An 18,934-nucleotide genomic window follows, 5' to 3' on the forward strand; every position below is an offset into this window, starting at 1 on the left:
GATGGACCCAAAAAGAAAACATGTCGATTTCGGGTCAACCCGTGGTGACTTGATATGACCCGATATGACCCGTTTACGAATTAAAAATAATTTAATAAATATAAAAATTATTTTATCTAACTAAACTAAATCATTCTTTTTTTCAAAGGCATTAATTACTTAATTCTAAATGAATTTATTTAACTTGTGTGAAGTTGAAATTATTATATTTGGACAAATAATATATTATATTATTTTTTACTTTTATACTGTTTTAATTTATTTTATATTTGGTTTGAGATAAAACAGCTTTATGGTGTTTAATTTATTTTAGATTTGGTTTGAAATTATTTATTTAAATTTTTATTACTTAATGATGTAATTAATTTTGTGAGAAATTGATTTTATTAAAAATTACAGTGATAAATTAATAAATTAAAATTAAATTTCGGGTCATTTCGGGTCGACCCACCAACCCGAAATTTTCGGGTTCATGTCAGGTATCCTGACCTGTTTCGGGTTGGCGGGTCAAATTCAGGTCAGCAGGTTTTTTGTTATATTTGGACCTCAACCCGACCCGCCAACCCGAACTCAACCCGATTGCCACCCCTAATTTGTTCCACCTTTTTTACATCACGTACATCAAATTACTACATTATATTTTTCTATAAAAAAAATTCAAAAAATAGCAATCCAAATGGACCTGAATTTTGAATGAATGTAAGATGGATCTTTTGTGGAAAAGTTGGTGGTGGTAGGTTAAGGGTGGTGAGTGACTGAGGGAAATGGAGAAGGAATTCATTTTGGTAGAAGTTGAACGAGTTTTTCTTCCTGGACGTTTTGGTAATTTAAACCGAATCTTATTACATTTAATATTGGTTGAATAGTTGCACAGCATTTTGAATCTTATTCCACTTTATGAACTTTTCAAAAGTGCCACACCATTTTTGAATATTGGTTCTTCCGGTTTCCATGTCCTAAATTCTCCCAAGTATTTAAGATGATGGGCAATACTTCTTTTAAGGGGTATTTTATTTCTTCAGTTATATGTTTTCAGCTGGAAAATTCAATGTCAGGATAATATCTCGCATTTATCACGGTGTATTTTCATAATTTTCCGGTAGATAATTGTTAGTTTACTAGGCAAGCTCTTGTCGCAAAGATGACTTTAGCAATTCAGCCTTGATGATGGCTTTTATGCTATCTAATTGCTCTAGTTTTTTTCTGCCTTGATTTTTGGGTGTTCTTCAACTCCTAATTAAGTTGGTGTTCACAAGGACAATGATGTTATTCATGAAAAAAATATTTTAAGATATTAGTGTGAGCAATTTTGAATATGGTCTTTACATGTTACTGTAAATTTTATGGACCATTGAGGACTCAATAATGGATCCGTTGGAGACCTATGCAGGGTAAATATGCTATGTGTCTATTTGAAAAAAAAAAAGAGTGGCTTTGAAACAATCCACAGTAGAGTTGCTGTATTGCAACTAGAGAAATCATTAATTCTATTCTATACAAATAAAGTTTGAATAAATTCACACAAAAAAGTGTGGAATTCTTTAGGGTATTGTTTTTATGTACTGTCAATGTATACTCATACGATAATTTTTACACACTGTCGATATTCAACATGGACACTTGTACAAACTTTTGTTTCTGTAAATATTACAGTAACTAATGCCTCTTTAACAAAAAAAAGGGGGGGAAGGTTGAAATTCTTTTCTAGTTTGTGTGTTCTTTGATTTTATAAATCCAAAAAAAAAAAAAAAAGCAAAACGTCCAACCTAACATCCATGTGCCTTGTACTCTTCCTTTTGTACCTAAGTTAACTCCATCCTGTTGTCCAAGGAAATACATGGTTAGAATTTCATTTGGGTAAATAGCAAAACAAATAATGCATTTTTCTAATCGGTTTTTGCTTAATATCTACTAGTGGACTGGGCAAATGGCCTAAGGCATTATAGTATTAGGGTTGGTATCTTGTCAGTGTTTGCATCATTTTAATACTCTTATAGTCTTTTCTCTTCTTCTTGGAAGCAACTGGATTAATAAACTAATCTTCTACATTGTTCTCCTCTTCGTTATTGCATTGTGAGCTACTTGCACTGTTATTTGGAGAAGATATTTTAATACCGCTTATGTAGACACTCACATTGTATTAAAAAAATTTACTCTTCTTTATTTCCTACTTGTTGTCTACTTCATTTATCTAATAGATCTCATGCTCCTAATTTTTCATTAAAAAAAGGGTAAAAAATAAAAAAACTCCCTGTGATAAGCTTAATATACAGAAAAGTTTCCTATGATTTTAAAATATACATTACGACATCTTATGTTTTAAACTAAATTATAAAAGAGATGGAATCCGTTAAACTTAACGAAAATGACTTATTGGAACTTTAAAAAAACATTTATTTCTAATTTTTAACAAATATACCTGTTTTACCCCTTAATCTCCAATTCTCTCTATTTAGAGAATAAACAAATGATTTTTTTAAGCTATCTTTTGTTTAATTATATTAGGGCATTTCGGTCATTTCGTCCATTTCCGTTAACTTTAATGGATTCCGTCACCTTTATAATTTAGTTCAAAGCATGAGGTGTCGTGTTGTACATTTTGAAACTGTGGAAGATTTTTATATATATTAGCCTTACCACATGGGGCTTTTTTGTTTTTCACCCCAAAGAAATCTAGTTATCTTCAGTTGCGATATTTAGCAATACCATTACAATTGATTGGATGTAAGTCAATCTTCAATTGCAGTTCACTGAATAAGATGTAGAGATTTACCCATTGTAGTTTATAGATGATGAAGACAAATTCCATGATGAAGTGCTATACACACTGTGTGAGAACCCGTAATTTTCTCATTTTCTAGGTTTTATTCTCTTTAATGGCATGTTTTCTGCATTTTCTTTAGGGTTAATTCCACTTTGCCCCCCCAAACTTTGGACGATTATCCACTTAAGTCCCTAAACTTCAAAATGGGACACTTAAGTCCCTAAACTTATAAGTACCTCCCACTTAAGGAAAATTGTTAACAAATCCTGAATGTCGTGGGTGGTCAAAGTGTCCCATTTTATAAGGGTTTAGGGTTTTAAGTGTCCCATTTTATAAGTTCTGGGACTTAAGTGGGAGGTATTTATAAGTTTAGGGACTTAAGTGTCCCATTTTGAAGTTTAGGGACTTAAGTGGATAATCGTCCAAAGTTTGGGGGGACAAAGTGGAATTAACCCTTTTCTTTATTAGGAAAATTTTTCCCGATAATTTTTATGAGTAAATATAGTTTTTAGATGATTTTTCTAGTATCGGTTAGTTTTTGAGAAATTAAGAGCGTATACCGGACGTGGGACCCGCTAGTGCGGAAAGTTCGGCCAATTAGGTTAAGTTTTGGATACTGGGTTTAATTTACCTGGTGTTATGAGATAATTAGAGGTTAGTATATGGATGAGAGTGGAGGAGACAAAGGGATGTGCATGCATTAAATAGGGTGACAAGTGTCACCATATGATTAAATCTTGCATTTTGACTACTATTCACCTTTTTACCAATTGACCAAATAAACCAAAAAATTACCAAAATCATCTTCATTTCAAGCTCCTTGTAGCCGGCTCTCTCCAAGGAAGAAAGAAAGGAAAACTCTCCAAATTCCAAACTCTACTCTTGCTCAAATCCACCAAAACAACCATTTAATCTTGCATTTGTTCCATAAAACCCCTTCACTTAGTGATTGTGAGATGATTGGTGGAGTTGTTTGGAAGGCTAAGGTGGTTAGTTGCTCCTTCTCTTGCATTACAAGGTGAGAAGCTAAGGGACTTCTCTTTTCTTTCCAATAATGCTTAATTAGTGACCTTTGTGAGTTGTAGTGATGATATTAGGTGTTGTTTTGTGATTTTTGGTTGAAATTGGTGAAGTTTTATATTTATTTGTGATTTTTCTGTTTTCATATGATTATTATTTTGTGGCCATGTATGATGATTGGAAATGATATTGATGGAAGCTAGAAGGTAGAAAGTGTGGTTAATTGCAGAAAATTTCTCTTTTGGAAGGAAATTGTGGAAACTAGGGTTTCATTTCCCCTCATTCTGCCTGGCACTGTTCATCATAGTTAAAGGCCGAATTAGCCTTGGATTAAAACATGAAAGTTGTAGGGAATGATATTTTAGAGATGCCTACAAAATTTCAGGCCAATCGGAGTAGCGTAACTTATGAAAAGACCGAAATACCCCTGCTGCCCTATTTCTACCCGAACTTGATAATTGCTTCTGTAATTGGTTAATTTGGTTGGGAATACTTCTGATTTTGTTGTTGACGTCTTCTTAAGAAATGTAGCCTGGTGTCTTAGCTTTCGGATGGCTTTGGAATCACTTGATTTGGACTTAGGTAGCCTAAATTACGGTTCGTAACCAGAATGTGGTTTGTTAACCTGTTTTTGCGGTTCTGGTTTAGTATATTGAATTTTTGACGTAGTTGCACTATGAACTGGACTGAGTGACCTTCTGCACCATTGTATCCCTATCTCTTAGCTTCGAAACGGTGTATCTTGCACCTCCATCCGATAATCGTAGTGCCAATGGTGCCAAAACCGCAAAATGATATAAAAACTGTTTTTAGGGTTTAAAGTTTAATTCCATTTCCGGATTTCCCTGGTTTACTCTAGTGCTTATACATTCTTATGGAGCCCTATTTTGGTAATATGCGGAACTGGTTTATGACTTGTAATCGAGTCTTATTGTGCTTGTTTGAATATTTTAGGGCGTGACGGTGATTAAAGACGCTCTTTGGGCGAAAGTTTATGAAATTTCACTTGCTTGCCTGGTGAGTGTACTACTCACTTGTTTGTTTACAATGTGGCTTTGCTATATTTGAACTTGATGCCTTGAGGGCCTATGTGCCATTGAAACTGATTAAAGTGAGGGTGTACTTGATCGCCCTCACCCCTTTTGGTACTATATACAACTGTCTACTGTTTTACTGTGGTATTTAAATGATACCTGATATACTAGATTTGGTGTCGTTTGGATGAGTATCCAACGGCCATTACTGTTACTACTAAGCTCAACCCCATTGTTAGTCGATTGAATCGAGCCGGCGAGGGCTTGGTCGTGAAAATTGACGAGCCATGGGGACTGTTATATGGAATCTTGTAGTAGTGAGACTCTTGATTCCGGTATACTCGAGTATTACCAAATTTCTACTGTTTGGAGTTCGGGCCCGGTAGGGATATGTTGGGTGGAAGGAATGGAAGTAAAGTGGAGCCTACAGTTGGTTACTCTTAAACATTGACGGAGGGTCAATGAGGTCCGATCAAGAATGTAAGCGAGGAAAGGGGCTCTTGAGAACCGTCCGTATCCTTTTATCAACTCTATTAATGTGTGCTCTTGGTTTACTTTTGATGATTTGAAATGAAAAGCTTTATGCTTATATGAACTTGGTTGCTTGAGTGATAGTATCTCACTGGGCGTAAGCTCACTCTATTCCGTTTGTTTTCCTTACAGGAAATTGAATACTTTTGGAAAGGCGATGAATATGGATTGCTGAGTTGAGCTTATGTATATATATATTTTGAATAGCTCCTTTTGGGCAAAACCCTAAACTCATTTTGACCCAACCCATCGTTGAAGTGTAATTTGCAACCGTACATGTATAAACTTATGGGATAATTTGGTATGCCATTTTGGTATGTAAATGTTGAATTTCAAGATGTGTATGTTTGCGTGATGTGTGGCCGGATTCTGACGTGGCCGGTACTATTCATGGCCGGCTCCGATTTTCATTTTTTTTATTTTTTTTTATTTTGTGCTTTTGACTTGTTTAAGCGCGCTTATATTTCCTGGAACGTTTTAGATCGCTTTAAACTGTCCCGTTAGTCCCGGCGAGAATTGGGCAGGCAATCCGCTAACCCCTTCGGTTCGCCTTAGGGGAAGGTGGGGCTGTCACACACTGAGGCAACCGAAGGCATATTTATTGGGAGTGCATATACTTCTCGTTGTAGAGCCTATACACTGATTTTGTACATAGAGAGCTATTCTTCCTTGTGTGTATTTGTATGTTATACTTGAAAGAGAATCAATTTTGTGGGAATGCATTTTTTCACAAGGATTGCATTTTCAAGGCAGGCTGGGGATTTTTTTCCTTTTTTTTTAATGTAAAGTTCTTAAAGGACACAGGTTCGGGTTGAATACATTAAGCAAGACTTTGTTTGAACGTGTATGGAACTGCTAATTGGTAATGCGCCACAAATTGGCCATGGAAACTCTTTCTTGCGTGCAATCATAAGTCAGGTAAGTTGCCCAACTGGAGCCATCATGGGTACATCCTTGGAATAATGATAAAATGCGATAAAAACATACACCAGTCTATCTCTTTCCTATTTCTCATTCAAATATGCTAGTGTTTGTACTTGAGCATCCACTCCTACATGTCCCTTCCCAAAACAAGTTGGATCAGTTAGTAAGATAGTGTCACCTCTTTATAAAAAATCATGTGTTTGAATTTTACTGTTGATATGATGACCGTATTGGTGAGTAATGTGTAAGAACTCCTATAAATAACTTATAGCCTCGAGGACATACTCTTATCCATGGTCACGATCAGAGTTGAATCCATTCAAACTTTTTATTATTAAAAAAAAAAAAACTTTTACATGCCCCATGTTCCTGTGGGTTATACAGGCAGGATGCATTGAACATCCATATATATGTACACGAAAAAAAATATATCTCTCGTAAGTGTAGGCTAACTTCTACTTTTATATATAGATTAAAATATGTAAATTAATGTCCACTTAGTGCAATCATTTTTGCTGAGTAATTTCCTCATACGTCCTTTCCCTAATACTAGTTTTAGTAATGTTTTTATTACTCTGAAAATAATTAGTAGTACATTTATTGACAAAGATGTACATTAAATGTGAGCTTGGCAATGTACGACAATCACAGAAGAAAAATGAACATGATTTTAGGATACAAGGAAAAACTATTTACTGCTTTAGTATTATAATAATTCCCTCCGTCCCATTTTAATAATCTTGTTTTTCATTTTCATCTATCCCAAATTATAATCTTCTTTCTAATTGAAAAATATAATTAACTTTTAACTTCTTTAAAATACTCTTATTTAATATATTTTGTTATCAGTGAGTCCAACCTACCCTATTCAATAATTGCTCTAGTTCATGCCTTAAATGGTATAACTTCTATCAATATTATTGTTATAATTAATATAAAGGTATAATGATTGATTATACTTTTAATATTAATGTAAGAGTATTAATAAAGTTACTCTTCCATTTCCTGCTTTAGTATCTAGATTTGCCTGGAATTGGTATTGTTTCTATGCGGTTTAAAAATGCCCATTATTTGTAGATGCACTGGCCGAAAGTAGGCAAAAGCTCCCTCGTTTAGGCCTCGAAGCAAGGTCCCTGAAGTCTCCACCGAGACAAGAAGACAAGAGTCTTGCAGGTTGCAAGTCTTGCCCACTATATTTGACTAAGTTTATTCAAGATACAAATCCGGTCTCAGGGGGAATGGAAGATACAACAATCATGAAGATAAAATATTTCTTGATACATTTTTTAATGTTTTTCAATTATATATATACATACATATATATATATATATTAAATCGTAACAGGATACCGTATATATTTTATAAAAAAATAGTTTCTACTGAGAACCATATATGTTTCTACTGAACGATATTATATATTCTTTTAAATACAGAATCCTCATAGTGGTTGACATGAAAATGATACAAACAAAGTAAACCTTGAACAAGGTACAAATTTGATTATTTTCTGATCATGAGAAAATTGTACAAGGTACAAACAAAGTACAAATTTGATTTCAGAGTGAATAGAAGATACAATAATGGAGATATCCTACAGTAGTTGCTTCGAGTTCGCTCTAGACTATCTTCGCTGGTTGGGTTCTACCACCACAGGGCACAGTGATCTAATCTCGAATCTGAAGATGGGGGTGAGACTATTACAAAGCTTTGATCTGTATCTGACAAAGTGTAGGAGGAGGAGGAACCATGAAACCTGTTTGGGACAAGATGAGGAGGAGAAGGATGTTACGTCTTCCAGAATTCAAGATCTGATTATCAAGAGAATGCAAGATCTTGAATTTGTTTGCAGCGAATGCTTGATTCATTCTCGATCGCTTCATTCGACTCATGTTGAAAGTGAGCTAACCATATTCCTGGAAGCAATCAAGTTGTTTTTCGAAACAGATATCAACGAATCGTGCATCAACTATCTGCTGGACTGTTACTGGCTGCACGATCCAGAGCTAGTTCTTGATTTCATCGATTCTTTTTCCGAGTCTCTGGTGGAATTTTACATGTTCCATTCCAAAGGCCTTGACGAGAAGCTAATGTTCTTGAAGAGTTTCATTCGCTTTGCCATGCTTCGTGGTGTCGAGGATCAGCAATTGATACATCTCTTGATTCATACTGAAGTGGTGGTTATCAATGCATTACACCTGTTTTCTATATGGTGGTTTAACAAAGTCATAGATAATGATGAAGTATGGAAGGAAATGGAACTTCAAATTTCTCAACTAATGCATGAGAAGATTAATCCCGGTGATCCCCAGGTCCGAGAAACTTACATCCATGTCTTGACTGCTGCAAAGTTATCAAGATCCTTAAACATTTCAGATCTGGAGAAGAATAAGCATCTAGTAGCTGACTTTATGGATCGTCTAGTTCACAATATTAAGGAGTTGCTGAAATCTTGTACCAATATTCTTGTTCCAATTATGAATCAAATGCTAAAGCTCCTTGATGAGCTAAGATTCCTGACAATCCTTCTCAGGCATCAGGAGAAGTTCAAAGAGCTATGCCGTGAAATGAAGAATCTTATTGGAGTTGTGGCCTGTGATGCAGCAGTTGTAATTTTCTCTCTTTCTGCGGATCTTGGTCTTTTTCATTTGCTTAAAGTGATTAAGTTTATTAGGGCAGAAGTTACCGATCCAGTAACATCGTTCTCGCCATTTGGTTTTCCTAAGACCAATGAGTTGGGCTCTATGGATTTTCTCCTTGAAAATCTGAAGGAACTAGAAAGTTGTAATGATGCTGATGATTCAATTGCATTCCCAAAAGATCAAATCCGTACAGTCCTAGAAGATCTCGTATTCTTAAGATCTTTCCTTGTCAAGATAGCAGACCAGCGCAACCAGAATGGAAAACTCCAAGCTCTTTGGAGTCGTGTTATGGAGGTTGCGTACAGGGCAGAGTTTGTCATCGACTCTATTGTGGTTGGTGATAAACATGAACATTTGGAAAGAGTTGCCAGAGATATCCAGCTTTTGAGGACTGAGGCCCTTGAAATCTATGATAGCACGGGGCATGACCGTGGAACTCAGAGAACTAACCAGAAATCTTTCCGCATTGACTCAAAACGTAGCATCCCAGTGTTGAATGAAGTTTTGGTGGGTCTTGATGATGAGGTAAAAACAATTATTCATAGTCTTACCAGGGGTTCAAAGCTGTTGGATTTTGTTTCAATTGTGGGTATGGCTGGACTTGGTAAGACAACATTGGCCAATAGAGTTTGCAACGATCCATTAATTTTGAGCCACTTTCATATCCTTGCTCGTTGTACTGTTTCTCAAGTGTATAGCATGCATAGTTTGTTAGTTCAGCTTTTATGTAGTATTTCTTCTAGGAGTCCTGATGAATATCTTGAGATGGGTGAAAATGATTTGGCTCACATGCTATACAAACTTTTAAAGAGAAATAGGTATCTCATTTTTTTGGATGATGTGTGGGAGATTAGGGCATGGAATTTGTTGGAGAGATCATTGCCCAATGATGCTAACGGAAGTAGGATTCTCTTCACTAGCAGAATTCAACTGCAATTCAAACTTGATAGCAAGGCTCACAATCTCCGTCAGCTTACTGATGAAGAGAGTTGGAAATTGCTGCAGAAAAAGCTATTTGGCAAAGAAGGTTTTCCTCCAACACTAGGTAAAGTTGGATCTCAAATAGCAAAATTATGTAGGGGCTTACCTCTCACAGTTGTCCTCATTGCTGGAATTCTTGCTAATACTGCAGAAGATTGCTGGGAAGAAGTTGCAAAGAGTCTAACTTCCAGTATTGTCCTTGATGACGAATACTGCATGAAGACACTTGAGCTGAGTTACAGTCATTTACCGGATGATTTGAAGGCATGCCTTCTTTACTTTGGTGCATTTCAAGAAGACCAAAATGTTCCTGTCCGAATGTTGTTTTGGCTTTGGATCTCTGAAGGCTTCGTACGAAAGACTGAAGGAAAGAGCTTAGAGGATGTGGCAGATGACTATTTGAAGGATCTGGTTGATAGAAGTTTAGTTATGGTTTCCAAACAAAAAACCATGGGTGGTGCCAAAGCCTGCCGACTTCATGATTTGGTACATGAGTTTTGTCTGAAAAAAGCCAAAGAAGAAAACTTTCTACATGTTTTGCATAGTCGGAATGATCATTTTATTCTTACTGGCCCAAGCAACCCCCTCCGAGTTTGTGATCAAAATGCCAAGAATTTGATGGTTTGGGAGTTAATGCTAGAATTTCCGAATGTACGCAGTTTGTTATTGTTCAAGGAGGAAGATTTGGGATTTTGGTTACCTAAACTTCTTAGAGTGTTGGGTTTGAGGAGATTGGTGTTCCGTGTACATTTTCCAATGGAAGTACTTTTGCTTGCTCATTTGAGATACTTGGCTCTTTGTACTAGAGGAGTAAATTGCATCCCAGCTGCAATAGCAAACCTCTCGAGGTTACAAACTTTTCTGCTACGAGGAAACACCTCTGATTGTTTGTTACCCAAGACTATCTGGAACATTAAGACATTGAGACATTTATGGACTACAAATGCCGCTGTTGGTTTTATTTTTCCTGTTGAAAGTCTTGAAGTAACCCCAGGCTTAATTCATTTAGACACTTTAAGCCTTGCCATTGATCCCTCCTCTCAAAGCTTGCAAAAGATACTGACAAAGTTACCAAACATCCGCAGGCTAAGATGTAAGATGACGGAATCAAGAGAAGAACCTACCAGAATTGGCGACGGGATTCTCGTGTTCGATTGGTTGAGTAAACTAGAATCACTTACTCTGCTTTTCTTTGACGGATATGGATTTAAATTTCCATTGAATTTGAAGAAGTTGACTCTTGCATTTCATGTGCAGCCGTGGAGTGAAATCTCAACAATTGGAAAGTTGCCCAAACTTGAAGCGCTTAAATTACTCGATCACTCCTTCTTTGGGGAAGAATGGGAAATGAAAGAAGGGGAGTTCCCTAGCCTCCGAGTCTTGAAATTGAGAACCTTCTTGGACTTTCGCAGGTGGACTGCATCTTCTGATAATTTTCCCCGTCTTGAGAAATTGGTTGTGCACGATTGTATAAATTTGGAAGAGGTGCCTTCTTGTTTAGGAGAATGTCCGACTCTTGAAATGATTGAGGTGAGAGGGTGTCGTGAGGCTGTTGCAAGTTCAGTAAAGCAAATTCAACAAGAACAGATAGATATGGGAAATGAGGTTCTAAAGATCTTAATTGAAGATCCGTGGAGTTCCAGTGAAGAAGAAGAAGAATAGTCAAGTCCCTCAGAAACAGAGTCAATCTCCTCACAAGGAGTCCAATTTAAGTTTCTTGAAAGCAATTTCCGGAGCTTCTTTTTTTTTTTTTTTTGTTTGACTTGATACAGTCACCTGTAACTTTGTGACTGCAATGGCAAGCACCATAAAATCTCAATTCCTGAAATCTTCTTTAATTCTACTACAGATTGATATGATGCTTAAAGGCAACTGCAACAGTTGTTAGCTTTATATGCGTCTTTCTTCGTTACACTATTTTCATGTACAAACTTTCTCTAATTAGCGGCACTTTTGGAAGTCTAAAGAAAGTAAGTATTCTAAAACTTTTTCTTTACAGTTTCATGTTTTAGTTTTCATTCTAAGTGATTAGCTATTCAAACTGATCAGAATGAAAATTCAAAGAAACTAGCTAGATGACAATTTTGTTGAGCAATTTTTGTACTTTTTTTTTTTATCAATTGTTCTCACTCTGCAACTATTCCTTCCTCTAGCGAAATTAATGACAATCAAATTAAAATCTTTTGAGATGGAAACAAATTGACTGCATTAATAATCGCTAGTTTTTGCAAAAAGGATTTTGTTAAAATTTATAATGCACTTTGCTTCACATATCAAAATTCTCTCTTCCAGAAAATACTTTTTTTAATGAAAGAGCTCATATTTTTGTTAATATAATTTTTTTAATTTTATTACACAAATCTCTGGGTTTGTTTGGATAGTGCTTTTATCCCAAATAATATTTCGTTTGCATCACAAACACATTTCCCAACCCACCTTTTTATATTCCCAATCATCTTTTTATCTCACATACATCACATCACAAAAAGTGCTACAGTAATTATTCCAAATAATATTCTAAATAATATACTATCCAAAAATTTGTATAGAAAAATTGTATCAATTTTTTTTAGGGTTGGACGTAATCTATTCCTTTTCACTACATATACAATTTGAAAATGGGCACGGTTGCGATGACGAGGAGTGACTGCTATAACTCATAAATGAGTTGTTGATATGATGCCACAGGTAGGTTTTAACCTACTATTACACGTTTCACTGGCGACAAAATTGTAGTAGTGAATTTGGTGTAAATAATTGTAAGTTTTTTGCAGAAAACAAGTAACTTTCATAATTTATGTAACTTGCTATTTAAATACCTAATCTTACTAGATTTTTAACAAAAAAGATTCACTTTTTATGTCAAAGTTTATCATTTTTTTTATATACAACTTACTACCTTTTTAGAATTATCAGTTTTCTTAAAAACTAAATTTGATTAATTGCTGCTTAATTCTTAATTCAAGTCCTGATTCCTCCATTATCAATTTTCCCAGCAAAAACTACAGGCCCATGCTTTCAAGTTTGATCTTGCCAAATATTATGCATTTGTTTGTCCAAAACATCTGCTAACTCGACAACTCCCATTCATTGTTTACATTTCTTCTTGGCATAATCTCGTACAACTTATTCTTATTCTGTGTACTAACTATGATTGTTTTCGTTAAACTAGTTAATTTGGTATCCTAATTGACTTGCTTTTATGTTTGTTCTCTTCTTTGAAGCAGGCTAAGTATCCCGGTTTGTTTATAATAACTAGTGGCAAAGTCAAGACCTTAGGTTGGGGGGATTAAGATTATTCAAAATCTACATACTATGACTAGCAATGCCGTAAAAGAAATTCCCAGCATCTCGTAGAAAAAGTATAAACAAGCAACCGCAAGTCTAGAAATTCATTTCGGCCAATTGAACCTTCTCGAACTATTTCTTTTTAAGAACCAAAAGGATTTGTGCCAAAATAACAGATGCCAAGAAGAACAAAAGGCCTTGGACATGTAATGGATCTTGAAGTACTATTTCTGCATCTCCCTGACCAAATCCACCCACATTGGAGTTACTCGTGAATGGTTGATCCAATTTGATGTATTCACCTCTGAAACAAGAAGTTCTGGTCCTGGGTGGATAATATCAACCACTTGACGTCCATCTGTATCTGTTATGGTTATTTCATACATGAAATGAAGTAATAATATAATTAAAACCAATGAATATTTATGTGAAATATAACTTCTTTTTTCTAAGTTTAATACGCTTTGAAGTTTATATTGTATTATTTTTCTAAGTTTAATATGTTTTAAAGTCATATTGCACTTAAATTTAGAAATGAAAATCATTCTATCTATTTACATTTAGAAACTCTGAAAGAAATTATTCTCGAAATAACCTCCATAATTAACTTTAAGTAGATTTAAAGTTCTTGTAAATGGTAACCATTATGAATTTTTAATCTTTTGAGGGTCAATGTCGATAGAACAGGCACAATGTCAATGTTTACTCTAATTACACTATCTATAGCAATGAACGCCAGTTTTCACTAATTTCATGCTTATGCTTGTGGCTAAAGCTGGATGACTTGTATTAGATGAAAAGCTAGACTTGAGAAGATAGGTTTTGTACTAAACCTACCAAAAAAGGAAAAAAAAAATTCTGGTACTGTGAATAGCAAATAAGGAGTTTATGTTGAAATTTGTGTAGCCTTAAATTTATTGCTATATGAAGTTTCTCAGAAGATACTATTATCCTATGCTACAAAGAGCAAAGAGTTTGGATGTTATCTTCAGTCAACAGCTTACTTAGAGGTATTCTTATTAAGTGATGGATTGTACATTATGTTATAGGATAAATTGAAAGAGACGAAGACGATTATTCAATTGGTTCTAAAAAAGAATGAAATAGATGAAGACCAATTGAAGCAAAAATAACTTTTTTCTTTCTTCTGCCTTTGACTTTTTTTTATTAGGAATTTCCTGTATGATGAAAAGACAAATCAAATTTAGAAGAAGATAGGACTTTAGACTTGTGCTTTTTTTTTAAAATCCATCGCTCAAATTAAATACTTGAAATTTGCCAAACCTGGAACAATTGAACCAATCATTTTGCAAGCCCTCGATTATTTTAGTGATTGTTTTATTGATATCCTTCTTTTAAGATCCCTCAAAACACATTTTCCACTAGAATTGGAATAATCAAACCATTTTCTTATATGTATCTCGCATATCCCAACCTCCTCATTGCAGATTACTTTTTGGGGATTGCGATTCCAATCTCTTCCATCTCTTTTCTCCAATCAAACTAATTTATATCGAGTTGATTCTGGAAGTTTGCAATTCTTCATTATCAATTTGACTAGCACGACCTTGCCTTATGTTAGCCATGCCAATGCCATGGATTGGTTAAAAGAAACCAATCTTAGAATTTTTCATTTCTACATGTTGAGGTTCCCAGAGTTAAAGATCTAGGATTTTAGTCTCATAAATTGTAGATTGAGTGCGAATTTATATTAGTGTTTCCTCTACTAAAAATAAAAAAATAAAAAATTGTTTCTTCCGTCATTCGTGAATTAGTGAAAATTTTACTAAATTGCAACCTATTAATGTGAATTCAGCAACAGTGGGTTAGTTATAATCCTATATAGTCCTCTGTCTCCAAAGTTATCTTTTTTTTTTTTTCCCTTCCTTCTCACTAACTTTTTGTCTCTAACTTCCCTCGCTTCGCAACAGAACATCTTCCTCCCCGGTCGTGTTTCCTCCCCCTCCCTATGGCTTATATATATATATATAACGTTTGCAATAAAATCTTTTTTAAAAATCTTTTAGTGCGAGTTTTCTCCTCTTTTCTAGCAATTTCTAGCAGGATTTTATGTTGTTTTTCAATTTATTTTACTAGATCTTTTTTTTTTCAAATTTAGTTGTTAGATTTGATATTCCTTAAATCTGTTTGATAGATCTCACTATAATATTTGGAGTTGAAGCAATTAATCAGGAGAATTGACAATCAAATGTGTGCATAGATTTTTAGGGCTATAATTTTTTAATCTTATTTTTTGGAATATTTTTGAAACTTTACATTATAATTTTTATCAATTATTCAGATGCATAGTTTCTATTTTTCAGATCTTTAGTTTCTGTACATGTTCAATGATGTAATTTCATTATTAGTGCAAAATTTCTTTATTAGTTTTTCCCCTTTTCGACAAATATTAAGAGGAGGCGAGAAAAAAAAATGTGATACTTTTTAATAGGGAAAGCGCATAGGAAAAGAATTAAAAAAATTTGCCTCAAATGGTAGCCTTCATTTTGCGTATTGTTGTCATATGCAGCCCATTTTCATTGGCATTAGATCTAGAAATAGCTTAGGATATCAAGCCAAAAGAAAAAAAAAATCTAAAAACTTGTGAAACAAACTTTCTCCATCATTAAATTAGCGGTACTTTTGCGAAGGGAACCTTGGCTTTGCGGCTAAAATTGAGACATCAAGAATTAAAGATCCTAGGTTATAATTCCCTACCCTTTTTTGCTTCTTAGATCTCACCCTTACCTACTAGAAAAACTTTTCAAATTAGCGGTAACTTTAAATATCAAGCCCCGAGCCCGCACGCATCTATCATGTGACATTTGCTGTATGCTCAAGTCCCGCTCAGGAATACAAGACAACATTTAATTAGACTAAACCTTAAAAGTACTAAATAATATAACTAAATAAAGTGCAGTACACATATCATATAAAAGGTAGTCTACGAATATCCAATAAATTCGTATTTATTCTCTGGTTGAGACAACAGAAACAAAATAAATAAAACTAACAACTAGAAGTAGCTAGCCTGCAAACTACTGTTCACTTAAAAACTAATAAAAGTCATCCTCAGGGTTTTCTACGTAAATCAACTCATACTCTTCAAAATCTGCAAAGATGGTAAAAAAGTGAATTGAGCTATAAATCGCTCAGTAGGTAATATCTACCCCTCTGTTGGACCATGCACTCATAACTTTATAGATACATATATAGATATAAATCAAATCATTTGCACATCGTTCACATCCATAATCATGAAAGTAACGTTGTTTATAAAACAATCAGTAGTAACGAGTGACAAGCAATTTAAAAGCATCTTATTGACAACTATACATGAAAAATCATAAAGTCATAAATCATTTCATATCAATTCATAAGTTTCTTCATATCATTTCATATCAGTTCATAAGTCGTTTCATATCAGCTCATAACAAGTACATGTAATGACCGATTACTAAGTACTCAGACTAGAGATTAAACCCTCTCTAAGTGGGCAATCAATAGGTTTCATGACTGTCGATTGGTCTCATTACATATATAGGTCAATCGGCCGGACTCTATACCAGGCTACCATGACCTTGTCAATTGGCCGGACTCTATACCAGGCTACCATGACCATTAGACAAGACTATAGCCCCTACCGTCTATTCCATGACTGTTTTGAGCTTTTCTTAACATAAATTCAATTCACACGTCACATGCATAGTTCTTGATTTCATAAAAGATACAACTCATTTGGTATATAATAAAATATCAAGAAATTTCAAATAAGTTATATGGTCCATTTTTGTATGACCAAAATAGAACTTGCGTAAACAATCAACTAAATCATTCAATCAAAATAATTCAGATTAACATGTAAAAAAATATAATCAATGACATAAATTTCACTTTAAACTTTTGAAATTTCAGAAAGGTAAGTGCCACCTACTTTTGTTTGGCTGCTCGAGTGGAACTACGTTAGATCTTTTAAACTTGTATCGTACCTATCAAATGTATAGGTATCCTAATTAGTTGATATTTCTTATAGATGCATAAATATACTAACTCTGAGTAAGTTTAAGATTCATGTCTAAACCATTATATGAACCCTAGTAGTGTTTTTTTCCTAAATTGAGAAGTTTCTATTTTTCAAAAGTTTTCATTTTTGGAAAGTTTCTTAATTTGGAAGGTTTTCCTTTTTTGTAAAGTTTCCTAATTTAGAAATAATTATTCGTAATCACATTTATTATCTTGACCATTGTACGTATTTATCTATACATATATATATATATTATTGTTTTATTATTATTCATTGTTATTGTTATTGTCCTTGTCATCACTATTTTATTTTATTATCATATATATATTTGTTAATTAGTTACTATTATCTTTTGCTTTACTTCCTTTTTTTTGTGCATATGTAGGTGTTATTATTATTTATATGTATATATCTATTAGCTTATTATTATAATTATTGTCTTAGTTTACTTCACTTGTATTTATATTTTCATTTTTATATTTAATTTACTTCATCTATATCTATATTGTTATTATTATTGTTATTATTTTAAGCATTTAAAAGAAATCTAAAACCTATCTTATATTGTATAACTTAATCTAATAGTGATAGATTAAAATGTCTTAGATTTCTATTTAAATACCTTAGGCCTAATTAAATAAGCCAGACTGGCGAAATCTTTTAAAATATTCTCTTAATTTAGGTTGGGTCTTGAAATTTAGTTCCTATGTTAGTCCGAAAAGGTGGGTTGATTATACCAAAAATTTAATTATTGGACATTCACTAAACCCATATTATATATATATATTTCAGAATCTATTATGATTTTTTTTTTAGTTGCCCAAAACCTTTCGGCCAACCTTTCTAATGGAGCCTTAACTGCTAGCGGCTCTTTTTTCTTTTTTTTTTAACAACCTTCCTACTTGGTCCATGTCGCCAAATGTGACGGCCCCACTTCTCCCAAGGGCGAACCCAAGGGTATCGGCGGGCCGCCTGTCTAACTCGCGCCAGGACTCAAAACTTAAAGCAATAAAACTAGATAAATCGAAAGAGCACTATATACAATATATACAACCCCAAAAGTTATATTTACATCTTCAAAAGTCTCGAGTCCAACCACTCTAATACACTATAACCCCAACCAGCAGAAGATAGACCCTAAGAAGGGTCCTTATACAAACCACCAAAACAAAAACAAACATCCTAACTGGGGTAAGCCAATCTAACTATACTAGTATACGAGCCAAAAGTCCCCGCGTCGGCCCCTGCTAAGGAAAACAAAAGAAAATGGGTAAGCTATATGCTTAGTAAGTAAACAGGGGCGAAAGCATAAATTTCACGTAACAACAGTTACACAGTAAGAGTAAAGCAAAAGCAGAAAAGTAACATCACATAATAAGGATACAGGTGGCTCCAAAGCCAATTCATATGCCATGCGTGATCTCCTGCCGACACTCCGTCGACCACACTCAATGGTCCGTAGAACTTCACTTGTACACCCACCGACTCCTTATCACCCTCACTGGCCAGTCACCTCACAAACTTGCCCGGGCGAACGAAATCACAAACTTGAGCTTGAGTCACAAGCTCGGGTCACAAACTTGGTCACCTTCTCGGTGAACCGGATTCACAAAATTGGTTCATAACATGAACCTACAAACTTGGTGACCTCAGACTAAGTTGGACTGACTTCGACCAAGCCCTAACCGGCTCGAATAGTCCATACAGGTCTTAGATCGGGCCCACGAA

At 34.5% G+C, this 18,934-nt stretch overlaps 1 protein-coding gene across 1 annotated transcript; it reads left to right on the top strand.

Moving 5' to 3' along the window:
* The first annotated feature begins 7,854 nt into the window (after positions 1-7,854).
* On the top strand, positions 7,855-11,556 carry LOC113777080 (putative late blight resistance protein homolog R1A-3). Its single transcript, XM_027322124.1, has one exon. It carries the CDS (start codon positions 7,855-7,857, stop codon positions 11,554-11,556), a length of 3,702 nt encoding a protein of 1,233 aa, XP_027177925.1.
* Positions 11,557-18,934: the final 7,378 nt, after the last annotated feature.

The sequence above is a fragment of the Coffea eugenioides genome, chromosome 7 (genome assembly GCF_003713205.1).
Source record: "Coffea eugenioides isolate CCC68of chromosome 7, Ceug_1.0, whole genome shotgun sequence".
Taxonomy (NCBI): domain Eukaryota; kingdom Viridiplantae; phylum Streptophyta; class Magnoliopsida; order Gentianales; family Rubiaceae; genus Coffea; species Coffea eugenioides.